We start from the raw sequence: 15,848 nt of genomic DNA, 5'->3' as shown, positions 1-15,848 counted from the left end.
GTACGTAACTGCCCTTTTTCTACTTTATTCCTCATTAAAGTAGGTTAAACTTTGGTTCTACTTAAAGTTTGGCACAGAGGTGACAACAACCTTTCTTCAGTTTGGTAAGAGAAAAATAACTACTCACCTTGTGTAGTACAACTAAATAATTTAAATAATTTCTTGCATGTTAAAATGTTATTACAGGGAGTTGTCAGATTATAAAGCCATGCAATTTGCTTCTGCTGATACACTTGCATCTTAACTGCAGAAACAAATGTTGATCTAGAGTGATGTAAAAATCACATTGAATTTCAATACGGGTCACATGGCTGTTAAGACTGATGTTGCATTTCAAAAAAATCTGATCTGTATCTGATTTAGAAGCACATATGAAAGTGGCTCAAATCTGATTTGAAAAGATCAGATTCCATTTGACTATTTCCTTTAATTTTCTGCAGGCTATGGCGGAACAGTTAGCTGAAAACTATCACAATACCTGGGCTAAGAGGAAGAAATCAGAACTTGAGAGTAAAGGTATTCATCTCCTCTCCCTTCCCCTCCTTTCCTCTTCCCTAATCTCCTCTCCCTTCCTCTCCTCTCCATAGTTGTAATACATTCAACTCATATCTGTTCTCAGGAGCTGTTAGACCTTCGATGCTTGTACCCTATGGAACCCTGACTGCCAAAGAGAAGACCAAATTCAGAGAAAGAGCCCAGGATGTCCTGAAGTTCCTTAAGCTCAATGGTTACACTGTGTGGAGGTGAGTGCAGAATGAGCTTATGATAGCAGAAAGGTGGTGTGATACAGTATGTATGAAGTGGAGAGCAATGAGGTGTTCAATGCTCAGGTCCCACTGGTGTTACTCATGGATATCAATCAGACTCCAGTCTCTTTTTTTAATAAATACCAGTACAGGCCACGGCCTAAATTACAGCCAGTGAATTACATAATTGTATTGCCTCTTTGTCTTCCCACTGCACATCAATGTCTTGAAATACTTTTTTGAAAAACTGTGGGAATAAAATACATACATACATATTGTAAAGCATTCAAGGTTAGTGTTTCACTCTCATCGACAGGGATCGGAAGACAGTGGAGATGGACTTTCCAGCCGTAACCAACTGCTTTAGCTACACTCTCCTTCAGCAGCTCCTGTCTCACACTGAGGAGGCCCAAGAGCACATGCTGGAGCTGGGTAACTTTATAGTGATCATAAATGTATTGTAAAGACCAAAGAATATAAGAAGATAAAACACTAAGATTAACTTTTATATTATACATCACAAAGATATGAGTGCACCGCTTACCTGACACTGTAAAGTTTTAAGCTTTCAATCTTCACACTTTATTTTGGGAAGAATGAGTAACAGTCTCTTGAGTCCACATTCATAAATTGTGCCTCAGGTTTTGCTTTGAATCATCGCAAAAATAGTTAAGACAAGGCCACAATTTTTCACCCTGACTTGTGTGATAGTCCATAGTTTTAGTTTCAGTCTTTGATATTAAAGGACTCAGTGTTTCATTATTTTTCTTTCCAGAGGTGATGCAAGCCAGAGGACAGACGACTAAAGGGGACAAAGCTTCACACCAGCAACAAATGCATTTTTTCCCCAAGGTTTGACTCAGATCAAAAATAATATCTTAACACATCAGTAATTTACTGTTTACTGTGATTTGGAGCCTCTTACATTGATTCTCAGTCATCCACCCTCCTCATTTCTCCAATGCTATTTTCTTTCATCTACTTAGACATTTTTCTTATTTCATTTGCATAATCTAATTAGATGGTTGCCATGGGCAACCCCTCTAAGTAAAACCCTTTGTGGCGGTGTAATTTATTTAACCATTTTGGAAATCCATGTGGGTGTGTCAATTGCCATCAGGACATTGATTAAAGCTTCCCACACAGTTCTGCCTCTGAGGAGGCAGCGAATGAAAAGGGTTTATTTTTCATTGATGGGACCCTTGAGTCAGACCTGGTCAGCCAAGATCATGAACAGTCATGCTTCAGAGCTCTATTCCCCCTAATCAACCACACAGTCACACAACCAGGCACGTCTCTGCATGTCCATCAGCCTGTCCATCAGTCTGTGAATTGCCAGTGCTTCATAAGAAGAACTAATGGAGTGCAAAATATTTAACCTCTCTTTCCCTCAGGTCCTTGTTTGGTCCCTCATTGTGAACTCATGTTAACCTTTTTAAAATTCGTACTCACGATTACCTTTCAAATATCCCATGCTGAATTTTGACGCGTCTATCAATTTTCTATTTAATGTAATGGTTCTGCATTAAAAATCAGATATTTCTCATGACTTAGCCTAAATGAAGCACTGGGACAAGCAGACATGGAAACCGTGTGTTGTTGTTAAACAGCTTGAAGTTATTTTTTAAATGTAAATATTAAAGCTCATCAGATCAAATTTAAAGGGAATGTTGATTTGTGAAGTGATCTTTGCCATTTTTCCATTCACAAGGTCATCCTTCCTCTTTTGGAAGAATATGTCAAAAGTCACCATCTGTATTTCCTGTCCACGTCAATCTGCTCAAGTGGTAACAGAACCCATGCCTCAAAAAAAGAAAAGGAGATGATTGCATGGTATGTGTTTTTTTTAATAAATATTTTTTATCATCCTCTTGCAGATCATATTTGTGTGTGAGAATTCATTGGACATGTTTTGCATAATAAGAGTTGTATTGAAGCTTTGAAGTTGGATTATTCTGTTCAGTCTTTTCTCTGATTTTCATTTCATATCATTACTTTTTCACTCATTATTTTACTTGTCTTTTCTTGTCACATCCAGCCTCTTTTGCAAGCTTGCCGCCCTAGTAAGACACAGAATCTCACTCTTTGGTAAGGAAGATGTGGAAATGAAGCCTATGCAGATGCTTGATGATTCATTATAATTGTTCTCTTGTTTGTTTTTCCCTGAGTTTACCTCTATCATTTTCCACAGCTTGTGCATAAGCATATTTTAAAACTGTATATTGCAGCTTTGAATTCATGTGTGTTTCTTCTTAGGAAATGAAACCTCGTCAGTTGCGAGCTGCCTCCACGTTTTGGCTCAGGCTCTGGATGCCAGGTAGCTAGATGGCACTACTGTGACATTCTGCCTAGATCGATGTCCTTGCTCTGCTGATAGCTAAGTCAGTGTCACTCCACCATGTCTGAGGATGACATGACTGGTGTAATTGAGCCACTGATGCTATCTAATTGTGGTGGATATCACTTTTATTCCCTGAGGACAAAGCCTCTGAAGCATGGCGCTAGAAGTAGACTCTCCGCTAGGCAGAGATTGATAGAATTGACAGATGGATTAGTAGCTGATTATTCCACTTACAGTCATTCAAAAGAAACCTTTATTATTTTAAGTGCCATTGTTATTTTCACAACAACAAACACTATTTGTATGTAACTAAATTTAAACTGTTTTCATCCTTTCACTTTAGTACATTGGTGAAATTATCCCCAGGGCAAGTCCTAGCATCTCTGCACTCATTCTTTGAAGCAGCTGCAGCTGATCTGGAGCTGACGGTGGAAAGCCTCTCTGCTACATTGGTCTCTTTACCTCCGAGTAGGAGTCAACAAGCTAGAGGAGTGGCTAAGGTTCTCAGCTACACAACCTCTGTTCTTCTCCCCACCCTCACCTCTCTGTTCCAGCATCTAGGTAACCAGAACTGTGGGGTGGATCTCTTGGGTAAGTGCTACCTTGTTGAAGATCTTTGTGACATCAGAAAGTCTTAAATTATAGTAGTTGTACATCCTAAAACACATAGTTACATATCGTAACATCTCACTGGTAGATACACAACTACTGTATGCTGATAGCTGGATGGACATCTGGCTTCCACACTGCTGAAATCACTAAGGGCTGCCCGACCTTCTACGTCATTGAAATCAGCTCTTATTAAATATCTCAGTTAATAAAGCATAATGTTCCTCTCACTAATATTCCAATCTTACAGGAACTTATTAATTTCCTGAATGAGCAGCTGTCCAGCTTGTCCATCTCTCTGCGATCGTGGGTTGTCAGTTTCTCACTCTCTGACTCCCTTGCTGTTTCTGAATGAAACTCTGCAAAGATGTCAGCTTCAAACTTTCCCTTGTCTTTCCAGTGGGGGGTATCCAGGTGTCCTGTTACAGGATCCTCAACAGCGTCTACTCTCTGGGCATCAGTAGCAGCATCTACATGAAGGGGTACTGTCTATATTTTGTGATTTCAGAGTTTGTGCAGCTGATGAAAATTATTTTTAATGTTTTCTCCATTCTAGTCTATACTGTAGTCTTATCCTGCTTACTTAGATATTATTTCATTGTTTTATGTATACATAACATATTTGGAAATAATGGAAAGCAGATTTGTACCAATTGATAGATTTTTACACGATTGTGTCTATTACAAGTTATTGTCAGGCTAAAAATAGAGAGAAATGATTCATCCTAATGCAATAATGAGCAATCCTAAGCTTTCGTAAAATGTGGAGATGAGTCAGTCTCATACTAACCATGCATATCTGTTCAGGCAAAGACCAGCTGCAGGTGCTTGTCTGGCAGCTCTGACTGCTGCTTTTCCTGTTTGTTTCCTGGAGCCAGACTTCAATCAAAACAACCCTTACTCCATTTACAACACCCTGAGTGCTACTGAGAGAGAAGGTAATAAATAAACACACTGCACATCCACATCTTACCTCCCCCTGTCCTCTCAGATTTATTTTCCATATCTGTTTCTCTTAGACCTGGGGCTGCCAGATCAGCCGGTGGACACGTGTCCCCTCCTGCCTTCACTGGAGCAGGCTCTCGGGGTAGTGGAGGAGTTGGCAGGTGCTGGTGCTGGAGCTCGCCAGGCCCACTACATCCATGTCACTGAGGTCACCTTGCCAATGCTGTGTAGCTATATGTCTCGCTGGTGGCAATGGGGCCCTGAGGGCCAGTCAGGCTTCCCAATCTGCACCTCTGTCACTCCTCATCATGCCAGTAACTTACTTGGCCACATCCTCCAAATCATCCATAACCATGTGGGCTCGAGCCAGGGTGACTGGATGAAACAGCTCGCAGGTATTGTGCTGCTTGCTTAACTTTATTCCATGTCAGTTATGCTTCTTATTCTTACCTTTTCTTTCATGTTTAACTGTTGTCATATGCTTCAGTATTTTCTCAGCCAATTATATTCAAAGCTCGCACTGAGCTGCTAAAGAGCCACTTCCTGCCACTGATGGAGAAGCTGAGGAAGAAGGCGGAGTGTGTGCTGCTGGAGGAGGAGCAGATGAAAGCAGAGGGGTGTTGTGCCTCTGAAGCAGAGTTGCAGATTCAGGAGAAGTTCACTGTACTGGTGCGAGACCTCTATGCCTTCTATCCCCTCCTCATCCCATTTGTGGATTCTAATCGGTAAGGCCACGGAGCTTAGCTGTGGAGAAACAAGCTTATTTTCGGAGTCATTTGCTCTAGGAGTAATCTGAAGTATTAATGGACTCAATGACTGAAAGAAAATGACACACTGACTTTATAGTATTTTATTTTGACGTCTTCCCCCGAGTAACTATCATGTGGACTTTGAATACCTTTTGAGACTAATAAAACAACTGGACTGCAAACAGAGCAAACTCTTTTTTTAGAGTCAAAGGAGGATGTTGAGGTGGTTAATATCAGTTATCATTCCAGCCGTATGAATAGCTTAACAGAAATAAAGTCATTGGTGATAATGTGATGTGTTCTGTTGTGTCTTGTCTCAGAGCCAACTGGTTGAAAGAGTCAAACCTTGAGGCTGAGCAGCTGTTCAGCATGGTGGCAGAGGTCTTTATATTCTGGGCCAAATCTCATGTGAGGATGACACATCATGGTGTTTTTTATTTTTTGAATGTTATAAATACTCAAACTTACAGATCATGTAACCTTTCCCCACCTGTGTTTGCTGCAACAGAATTTCAAATGGGAGGAACAGAACTACGTGGTCCAAAATGAAATCAATAACTTGGCTTTTCTGGTCAATAATGACAAAATGTCCAAGGTCAGTCATATTTATAAATTAACACTATAATGTTAAGCAGACACTGACGTGTAAGACATGCATCTTGTAGGCAATCACTAAATGGCTTTTAAACAATCAGTTCGACCATGAGAAGAGGAGGATGAAGAGAAAGGGGGATCGGTATTCAGCACAAACCTCTCTCATTGTGGCTTCTGTGAAGAGACTGCTCCCTGTGGGATTGAGGGTTTGTTTTCCAAACGACCAGAGCCTCATCACTTTGGCTAAGAGCTGCTTCTCTCAGGTCGGTTGGAAATGTGGACAATTCTAGCATTAATGTAGTTGCCACGATGAAAAAACTTTTAAATCTCAGTGCAATGATCTAATGCTGGGCAATTGTTTACTTTCCATAGAAGAACACTGAAGATGAGATTCGAGAGCATGTTTTCCACGGACTTATAGATTTTAAGAATCAGGTAAAACCTGTCTCTTATTTTTGTGTCATAGCCCTTTTGTACAATATATGACTGAGTATGCATATGAGCTCATTTTGGGAGGTTTTGTGTATTTGCACAAAATTATTAACATTACAAAATTACATACAATCCTAAAGGATATGTTGACTGATATTAGTGGCATCAGTCTATCCTTAGTTTGATTGTAAATACCAAGCACAATCTGATAAAGTTCATTATATGAATTTCTGTTTTCACTATGCTTGGAAAAAAAAATGAAGTGCATATATTTTCTACATTCTGCAGACACTCTGAATATTCATTGACATGCCTGAGTGCATGTGACTTTTAATTTGTGGAAGGCAACAAGTGAGGTAAATTAGATTGAAGAATGCTCTCGTAGCCGGTAACAAGGCTGCTTTTTTAAATGATCTTAATCAATGACTCATTGTTCACCAGAGACATCGATGTGATTTACCCACCACACTGTACAATATATGCACGCAGTGTTTGTTTATTCATCAGTCAGTGATAAATATGTTTATTCATACGTCAGGGATGAAAATTACTTAAAGTCTGCTTTGTCATTCGCATATACAAACTTTTTAAACAGAAAGTTGTTAATTGTAGAACAGCCCCTCTTGTCATCATTTGTTAGTTGTAATGAATTAATCGTCAACAGTAAGTCCTCTTTGTTGTTCAAGCATAAATAAAAAGAAAAGAGAAAAGCAAGTTTAAGGACATTATCCCCTAATGATGATTGTTCTTCCCATTTACAAACAAACTCCTTCGAAGGTGTTCAATCTGCCCGCTCTCTTTTCTCATTGCCACAAACAAAATTACTTGGGTCTCGACAGCTTTTCTGGGAATGTTTTTAATTGAATGGTTGAAATATAAGAACCTTGTACTGTTATCTTTACAGGCACTGAACAGCTTGAAGCAGGAGACCATTCGTACTGAACACCCGAACCAGTCAGAGGCCGTCACTTGCACCCAGAGGAATGTAGACAGGATTGTGGGAATAGCTCGCGTCCTTTATTACCTGGACCAGGTGAGCTCTAAAAGTGAAGCGTAATCACCATCAGTAATACATTTACATTTCTTCCGAGACAACTCTTACTCTACCAATGATTGATTTTTGCCAACAAGAAAATCTATTCTCAACCTATTCTTGACCTGTGATCTATCTTTGGTTTTGGGTTCAGGTTGATCACCCGCACCGAGGTAAAAAACCAGCGTGGCAGCAGGTCCTGTCTAAACAGAGGAAACGAGCAGTGGTCGCCTGCCTGAGGATGGCGCCTCTCTACAACCTACCCAGGTACAAAAACATAATGTATTCACCTAAAGCAGAGTTTGTTTTTTCTATCAATAACTTTGTGAGCCTGTCACTGAGGGCTGTACTTTGACCCACTGATATATGAGTCAATATGAGTCAGGGAAAACCATCATGTCATCACATTCTGTTCAAAGGAGTTTATTTGGCCTTGAAAAAAACTGATCTGAACAATAAACGCTGAGGACGCTCTATCAAATTGTACAGAAGCACCATAGAACCCCAAACCTATTCAGGTACGTAATTAGCAGCTCTATGTTGTTGAGAAGTATGATGGAGAGGTAATGTAAAACTTATTTAGGATATCAGTCACAGCCGTGTCAGATTCAAAGGGAACAAAACCATTAGCATATTAAAACCCTGTGGTGGTTTGTGGATCGTAGGTGATAGATTCATATTATTTTGGCATATTTGCATGTTGTGAATAATAGCTATAGCACTCTTAACTCCCTCACCCTGGATGAATCTATCATCACCCCGGACAGGCATAAGAGTCCCCAACAAATTAGTAATAATGAGTCTAATCAGAGCTTTCTTTGCTGGTTTCCCTCTACACTGCCTGTTTTTCAATTTTTTTTTATTTGCATTTGTCAGAAGCAAAGGGGGAACAATATAAATCTCTAAGTCTCTCACTCTTTCCCCGTCCTCTTCTCCTCTCTAGGCACAGAGCTGTCAACCTGTTCCTCCAAGGCTACAATAAATCCTGGATTACAGCTGAAGACCACAGATTTGAGGAGAAGCTGGTGGAGGATTTAGCTGTGAGTGGAAAAGGATGCCATATTGACCTCACTACATGTTTGTATAAATGTCTACATAAAAGAGCAGCTAAATTCTTGCCCTAATTAGGCTGCATTATCCTCCAGGTTGAATATAAATCCCACCTACTTTGCTGCACCAAATTTACAGTTTATACTATTACTGTAGTTCATTGTTTTTGCAGTTACTATACAGACAAAATGATACAAGATGCTCTCTGACAGTCATCGGTCAAACCAAATATGTAAACATTACCTTTCAAATTTGAAAACCTGAATAAAGAGTACCTTTTCCGAATAGTGTACTGCTGCTCTGTACAATTTGTAAAACATCATAACCAAGCCAATCCTGTTACGTGTGTGTGTAGCCAGGGGTTGGGGATGGTCAGTGTTTTGGCATTATTTAAGAGCATGCATTAGAAGCTTCACTCTCTCTCTCTGGACTGCAGAAGGAAGGAGTGATGGAGCTGTGTGGAGGCGACAGAGGAGAAGAAAAGGATGTTGAAGAAGGTGCCAAACCAATCGATCCCCTCCTACAACTCATTACACTCTTCAGTCGAAGCGCCTTGATGGAAAGGAGGTGTGTGTGTGTGTTCATTATAAAAGATCACATGCAGTAAAAATCCCATTCTACTTTTATAACTGGTGCTGGTTTTACAGGAAATCAATATCAAATTGGTCAGAAGGGTAATTTATTTTTTTTTTGTCCAACATCTGTGGCCATTGTTTTTTGAAAAGTCTGAAATCTGCGATCTCTTCAAAGTTCACTCTTTAGAAACCTTTCGTGCTCTATTCATGTGGATTTTTCTCTTAGTAGTTGTAGAGTATTCTAATTTTGTTCTTTTTGTATTTAGGTTATGAATCGAAACCGCTGATTATGAAAATCTTTTATGGCGTTTTGTTTTCTCCACATGCTGCTTGTTGAACAAACATGTGACTAAATATTGCTCTGGTATCCCTGCAGTGTTCTTTTATTCATGCATGTTTAGATCCAGCAATCACATTGAGGGGTCCCTGTGATATTTCAATTTTATCTCTTCAGACTCTCACACATTCCACACGTTCATACCAGATTTGCTCATATATCTGAGACCGCAACATTAAATGAACTGCTCCAAGTCACTGTAAAGACATTAAGGGGTGGGAGAGCACTCACACCTCAGAGATGTAATCAAATCGGCCACATTCCAGGTGAACTGGTGGTGATCAATTATAATGTTCAATGCCACTCTGTAAAATGTTCACGTTGGAGATAGACACACTGCTTTAGGACATTTGTACATTCAGTTATGCAATCAAGAGAATGGTGTTGAAGCCCTGTGAATGGATCTATAGATGATCAGCTAAACATTTGCCTGGAGCCATTTCAAGAATCCTGCATCCATCCTGATATTATCTTATCTGTCGTCTCTGTTCACAGTGAGCTTGGAAATGACAGTCTTTACGTGTCCTACGCTGCTATTTTGGCCAAGGTAATAGAACATGGAGAAAGATCTAATTTGAGTCTGTAAATGCTGTTATTTTAAAATCACGCACTAAATAATATAAATTATATTATTATTTGATTGGTTTAACTGTCTGAGAAATGTGTGGGTATATTATATTTAATACATTTCCTGGTTTAGGAGGCTAGAGAAACACTCAGTCAGTGACAAACTAACAAGATTCATCATTTAAAAGATCTTCAATTTTACAGTCACTGCTGCAAAGGTTGCTAGTACCTGGTCAAAGTTCAGTTACCAGTACAGTAATCACATGCAGTATGACCCAAAGTGCAGGTAAAAATAGGAACCTGTGAATTTGTAAATGTTACATCTTTTCTATATGGATTTATTGTATTTTGTTCGTCTTATTTCATCACAACCTTTCTTTGCACGTCGGCCGCAGAGCTGCCACAGAGAAGATGAAGACAGTGAAAACCAGGAGGTGGAAAGCTTTGAAGTGAGTGAATGGGCTCTCACTGATAAAATACATCTTTGATGTGTCACAATGTTTTCATCTTAATGTTTTTTCTACTATGTGATAATAATAGATTAAAATGATTTAACATTTATTGAGTCACTTTGTTAAAAATATATTCGTAACAGTGAAAATACTGATGTACCTGAACTCTGTGACTTAGGAGAAGGAGATGGAGAAACAACAGCTGCTGTACCAGCAGGCCAGACTGCATGTTCGTGGAGCTTCAGAGATGGTTCTCCAAACTATCAGTGCCAGCAAAGGTGGGAATGATTAACAACTGGAGTAAATGACTCATATTCAGTATAGTCTGTATTTTTGGTGAAGGGAATTCTGTATTAGTTCAAGTTTCTGTTTCCTTTAATCAACCCCTTCCTACAAGATCTGAGCATTATTTTTTTGAGTCAGTTTTTTTTCCATATCCCATCAGGGGCCATGGGCTCCACGATTGCCCCGACTCTGAAGCTTGGTATTGCTGTTCTCAACGGAGGGAATGCCACAGTTCAACAGGTACAATACTGCAGTTTTTATCCCTATAACTCTACTAAAAGGGTAATCACCAAAAATAGATTTGCATCTGACATTGGCCATTTCTCCATTGCAGGAAGGGAGGTTTAGCTTTAACATCATGATACAACAGTTGATTAGAATGAATAGATAAGATAAAGAAAAGAAAACTACGATTAGATGAGAGGAAATTTAAAAAATAAGGTAATGGCAGAAGCTTTATTAGACTGTGTGAGACAATGTCTAACATTTTAGCAGAATCATTTTCTGTATTAGAATCACTTTAATGGTAAAAAATTGTTGTTCACTGTTGAAATTAATATTACATTACGTTGATTATATTAAATCATTATTTATCATATATTTTTGTCTAAATTAATGTCCTTTCCCTCAGCATGTTGAATTCTTCTGCATCTTACTGTAAACACGGTGCCTTGACACACGGTGACTGCAGCAAAGCTTCTTGCAGTAATGAAAAGAATAATCTCAACCTAATCTTACCTTCAGGTGAGATCTGTCTCCATTTGTCAGACCTTGTCTTTGATGCCTTTGTTTGACAGAAAATGCTGGATTATCTCAGAGAGAAGCGAGATGTCGGCTTCTTTCAGAGCACAGCTGGACTCATGCGGTCATGTAGGTGAGTGCATGTAGGAAAACCCTCTGACAAGGTCTGTCACGTGTCATCGACGGCAGGTTAAAGATACTGATTGATAAAAATGGTAAAAATTCCCCAGTTTTGCTAATCCTTTGTGTGTGTGTGTGTGTGTGTGTGTGTGTGTGTCATCTTCTGATATCAAGTGTTCTGGATCTAAATGCATTTGAGAGGCAGAACAAAGCAGAAGGATTAGGCATGGCCATGGACGAGAGCTCAGGTAGTGTATTCATATGGAAATTTAAATAAAAAGAAATCCATTTCTGTGAAGCCATGTCACAGGAGAAGAGCCAGCTGTGAGATCCATGGCCTTGAACCTTCTTTAAATTCCCACTCTAAATTCCTATTTCTTCTCGGCCTTTCACTGTGTTGAATATTATCAACAGCTGTCTCCCTTCACTCCACCGTGACCCAGTTTCCCTCCCCCTTTCGTTCAGTCTGTCTTACCCTTCCTACATTATTCTTCCATTCCTTGCACGCTATCCTTTTATTTCTTGGCCTTTTATGCAAATCTTTTTCCCAGGAGAGAAGGTAATGCCTGACAAAGAGCTAACCTGTGACCTATTCCGGTTTCTGCAGCTGCTCTGTGAAGGACACAACTCAGGTGATTTGCCCCACATGGTTTCTCTTTGCCCACTGTCACAAAGTTCATGAGACTTAATTTAATCTCAGTGGAATAAAGGACGAATGATGTAACTGATTTTGAAGGGAAATTTTGGTTTTTCACCTCAGTTGCACTTTTGAAAGATGGTAATAAGAGCTGAGCACAGCTTTATATTCCTGTGCAACACACTGGCTTCGCTCTGTTGTCTGATCACATTGTCCACACAGGATGTAATGTTGTTTTCACATTGTAATCTGCATTTTTTTCATTTCTTCATATGATAGATTTCCAGAATTACTTGAGAACACAATCAGGCAACAACACCACAGTCAACATCATCATATCCACTGTGGACTATTTACTGAGAGTACAGGTAAGTGTACACAGACAGGTTTTCCTTTGTGTTGCTGGACTAACAAACCAAACAGAGCTATTAAACAGCTGCTCCAGTTTTTAAATTCATCACAAGAAGTTTAAAAATAGTTGTTCTGACCATGTAATCAAATTCACTTCACAATGGGTTCTTCCTTGCCCCATTCCCCACCTTTCCATCGAGTTAAAATTAAAATCGGTGCAGTAGTTTTTCTGCTACCGTGGATTACAAGACAGAAATGAAAAACTTGGCGGAGTTACTCATGTAATGATCAACCTAATCTTTTCATAGTCTTTTTACTGATCAAAATGTTTCGATAATGAGCCACAAATAAACGTTTTTCTTTGCCTCACTAGGAATCAATCAGTGATTTCTACTGGTACTACTCAGGGAAACATGTGATTGATATACACGGCCAACACAACTTCTCCAAAGCCATCGAAGTGTCCAAGCAGGTCTTCAACACACTCACAGAGTACATACAGGTCAGTCAGTTTTCACTACATGTTACAGTGTCGCAGCATATTGCTTCTTAAGCAGGACTACATCTGCCTTCTGGCTCTTTTGAATACATATCTATGGTGTGTCTTTCTATTAGCTGAAATGTTTTTTTAATGAAGCAGCTCAAAATATCAATGTGTTGATCCAGGGCCCGTGTACCGGGAACCAACAGAGTCTGGCTCACAGTCGTCTGTGGGACGCTGTGGTGGGATTCCTCCATGTCTTTGCCCACATGCAGATGAAGCTCTCACAGGTATCCACTCACATTCATTTAGCATATTTCCCTCTTAAATTAATCAGTATTCTCAATAATAAATGGATTGTATAATTAGCCAATGTCAAAAGTGTTTTTTATTACAACAGGATTCAAGGCAAATAGAGCTTCTGAAAGAGCTGATGGATTTACAAAAGGACATGGTTGTGTTTTTGCTGTCCATGTTAGAAGGTAAGATTTCCAAGTATCCAGGTTTTTTTACTTTGTGTTAAAAAATGTATTTGATCTGGAATTTTATTTCTCTTCTCTTCAGGTAATGTTGTCAATGGAACCATTGGAAAGCAGATGGTGGATATGTTGGTGGAATCCTCAGGCAATGTGGAGATGATCCTCAGGTTTTTTGACATGTTCCTCAAACTTAAAGACTTCGTCTCTTCAGACGCCTTCAGAGAGTATGACCCTGATCGTAAGGGCTGCATTTCCAGGAAGGAATTTCAGAAAGCCATGGAAAATTGCAGGCGTTTCTCCCAAGCTGAGACAAAGTTTCTCCTCTCCTGCACGGACACAGACAAAAGTGAAATTCTGGATTATGAGGCCTTTGTAGATCGCTTCCATGAGCCTGCCAAAGACATCGGATTCAGCATCGCTGTGCTCCTCACAAATTTGTCCGAACACATGCCCAACGATTCACGATTGAGAACATTTTTGGAACTGGCCAAGAGTGTCTTGACGTACTTTCAGCCTTATCTAGGACGAATTGAGATCCTCGGCGGCGGAAAGCGGATAGAACGTGTCTACTTTGAGATCAGTGAGTCCAGCCGCACACAGTGGGAGAAGCCACAGGTGAAAGAGTCCAAGAGGCAGTTCATTTTTGATGTGATCAACGAAGGTGGAGAAAAGGAGAAAATGGAGATGTTTGTCAATTTCTGTGAGGACACCATCTTTGAGATGCAGCTCGCTGCTCAGATATCTGACATTGGAGAGAGGTATGCTGGGAAAGAAGAAGACGAAAAGAGCAGGAATGAAGAAGAAGACTTGGACCAAAGAGGAGCATTTTTCATATATCGTTGGTGGCTACTGCTGACATGTCTACTTTCTGTAAAAACCCTGAAGACACTGATGAAGATGACTCTGAAGGATATCGTCATGTCAGCTGTTTCCTTCCTGAGATTCATTTTCATGGCTCAGGTCCGATGTGTATGTGTTGTAATTCGCTGCATCATATATATGCTGTACATAGCCTTCGTGAGTGGTGGGCTCATTGAGGGAGCCAAACGGATGAGGGTATCAGATTTGTTCAGTGGTATCTTTGAGCCAACTCTTGATGAGGTCATGGAGGTGCCAAGTGGTGTGACTCGCCTGAGGAAGCACTCAGCCTGCGTCTCTTCTCAGAGAGAATTGAGGGAGATCGGGCAGGTGGCAGTTGCGACTTCCTCCAGGGAGGTGGATGTATTGTCAGACATATTCGGCCTCAAAGTGAAGAGGGAGGGAGGCCAATACAGACTCATTACACAGGATCTCACTGGCAGTCTGACTGACCTGTTCAACGCAACCTCCAGAACAAGTGCTAATTTTTCTGAGAAGCTGAGGACGGTAGGGATTCATTTGTATCTTGTATCAGATTGCCCCAATGACCATCTATTATGCTCAATGTGTTTTATATCTCATGTTTTGTTTTGTTCAGCCTCATTTTCTTAATTGTATTGCTTTGATATTGAAATTAATCATATTAGTTCTTCATTCTCATATTCATTTTATTGGCAGCCGTTTCAGGCCCACGCTGCCACAGAGGAAAATGCAGAAGATGAGAAAATGCCTGAATTAGAAAAGTGAGTCTCTGGCTTCCCTGTTCAAAGATAGGGATTTTTTTTAACACTTGGTATTGATGATAGCACATGAAGGGTTTAAACCCAATAAAACATATATATATATATTTAGAAAATAAAGTCTGACTTCATTTTCCCATGTCAATGTAGATGAATATGTGTTTGGACTCTTTGCAGAGGGATGGAATCTGAGAAGAAAACTGAGAAGGAGAGACTGGAGTTGGGACGGAGGGACAAGAGATGCTCTAATAAGTGCGAGGATCCAGAGAGCCAACATTCAGCCTTATGGGAGATGATAAGCACTTGTAACAAGAGCCTGCTGGTGATATACAAATGCGCTCATACATGCTTGTGCTCTTTTGCGCTCACATACAAACTCAGAGAGGGATGCACACTTACATCCCCTTCATCCTGTTTGCACAGACACAAACATATAAATTAACATAACCACTTGAATGTTTTTCCTTTTTTCCCTAGAACTACTTTGCAAGGAATTTCTATAATATGCGTTTACTGGCTCTTTTTGTCGCTTTTGCAATCAACTTCATCCTCCTCTTCTACAAGGTGAATACACTATTGAGATAATTTATAAGATACATTTTGTTGCGGTATCAAGTTTGGAAAATATTTAAATATTCAATGGAATCATGGAGTTGAATGTTCAGTGAGGTTCATATGTCTTTTCTCTCAGAAACAAATATTTGAAAAATAGATAAATATTCCTCC

The 15,848-nt window shown here is 39.8% G+C and overlaps 1 protein-coding gene across 4 annotated transcripts in view; it reads left to right on the top strand.

Annotated features, from left to right (window-relative positions):
• The window catches only part of ryr2b (ryanodine receptor 2b (cardiac)), a 59,201-nt gene that overhangs the window by 28,682 nt on the left and 14,671 nt on the right, over nucleotides 1–15,848 (top strand). For all 4 annotated transcript variants that reach the window (XR_011246065.1, XM_069538878.1, XM_069538876.1 and 1 more), the window contains 35 exons: nucleotides 441–516; nucleotides 620–743; nucleotides 1,063–1,178; nucleotides 1,522–1,598; nucleotides 2,458–2,579; nucleotides 2,785–2,834; nucleotides 3,003–3,063; nucleotides 3,431–3,678; nucleotides 4,097–4,178; nucleotides 4,504–4,634; nucleotides 4,716–5,036; nucleotides 5,129–5,366; nucleotides 5,711–5,798; nucleotides 5,899–5,985; nucleotides 6,086–6,247; nucleotides 6,357–6,419; nucleotides 7,321–7,449; nucleotides 7,604–7,716; nucleotides 8,393–8,489; nucleotides 8,936–9,066; nucleotides 9,907–9,958; nucleotides 10,374–10,427; nucleotides 10,609–10,708; nucleotides 10,876–10,955; nucleotides 11,513–11,589; nucleotides 11,751–11,824; nucleotides 12,128–12,208; nucleotides 12,493–12,581; nucleotides 12,938–13,066; nucleotides 13,231–13,335; nucleotides 13,446–13,527; nucleotides 13,610–14,889; nucleotides 15,061–15,125; nucleotides 15,300–15,444; nucleotides 15,600–15,686. Coding sequence is in view for 3 of the 4 variants with exons in the window: in XM_069538878.1 (XP_069394979.1) it covers nucleotides 441–516; nucleotides 620–743; nucleotides 1,063–1,178; nucleotides 1,522–1,598; nucleotides 2,458–2,579; nucleotides 2,785–2,834; nucleotides 3,003–3,063; nucleotides 3,431–3,678; nucleotides 4,097–4,178; nucleotides 4,504–4,634; nucleotides 4,716–5,036; nucleotides 5,129–5,366; nucleotides 5,711–5,798; nucleotides 5,899–5,985; nucleotides 6,086–6,247; nucleotides 6,357–6,419; nucleotides 7,321–7,449; nucleotides 7,604–7,716; nucleotides 8,393–8,489; nucleotides 8,936–9,066; nucleotides 9,907–9,958; nucleotides 10,374–10,427; nucleotides 10,609–10,708; nucleotides 10,876–10,955; nucleotides 11,513–11,589; nucleotides 11,751–11,824; nucleotides 12,128–12,208; nucleotides 12,493–12,581; nucleotides 12,938–13,066; nucleotides 13,231–13,335; nucleotides 13,446–13,527; nucleotides 13,610–14,889; nucleotides 15,061–15,125; nucleotides 15,300–15,444; nucleotides 15,600–15,686 (5,016 nt within the window). In the remaining variant the exon portion in view is untranslated. The remainder of the gene's footprint in view (nucleotides 1–440; nucleotides 517–619; nucleotides 744–1,062; nucleotides 1,179–1,521; nucleotides 1,599–2,457; nucleotides 2,580–2,784; nucleotides 2,835–3,002; nucleotides 3,064–3,430; nucleotides 3,679–4,096; nucleotides 4,179–4,503; nucleotides 4,635–4,715; nucleotides 5,037–5,128; nucleotides 5,367–5,710; nucleotides 5,799–5,898; nucleotides 5,986–6,085; nucleotides 6,248–6,356; nucleotides 6,420–7,320; nucleotides 7,450–7,603; nucleotides 7,717–8,392; nucleotides 8,490–8,935; nucleotides 9,067–9,906; nucleotides 9,959–10,373; nucleotides 10,428–10,608; nucleotides 10,709–10,875; nucleotides 10,956–11,512; nucleotides 11,590–11,750; nucleotides 11,825–12,127; nucleotides 12,209–12,492; nucleotides 12,582–12,937; nucleotides 13,067–13,230; nucleotides 13,336–13,445; nucleotides 13,528–13,609; nucleotides 14,890–15,060; nucleotides 15,126–15,299; nucleotides 15,445–15,599; nucleotides 15,687–15,848) is intronic.

Source organism: Paralichthys olivaceus, chromosome 14 (genome assembly GCF_024713975.1).
Source record: "Paralichthys olivaceus isolate ysfri-2021 chromosome 14, ASM2471397v2, whole genome shotgun sequence".
Lineage (NCBI taxonomy): Eukaryota > Metazoa > Chordata > Actinopteri > Pleuronectiformes > Paralichthyidae > Paralichthys > Paralichthys olivaceus.
This window is presented reverse-complemented; position numbering and strand designations above follow the sequence as displayed.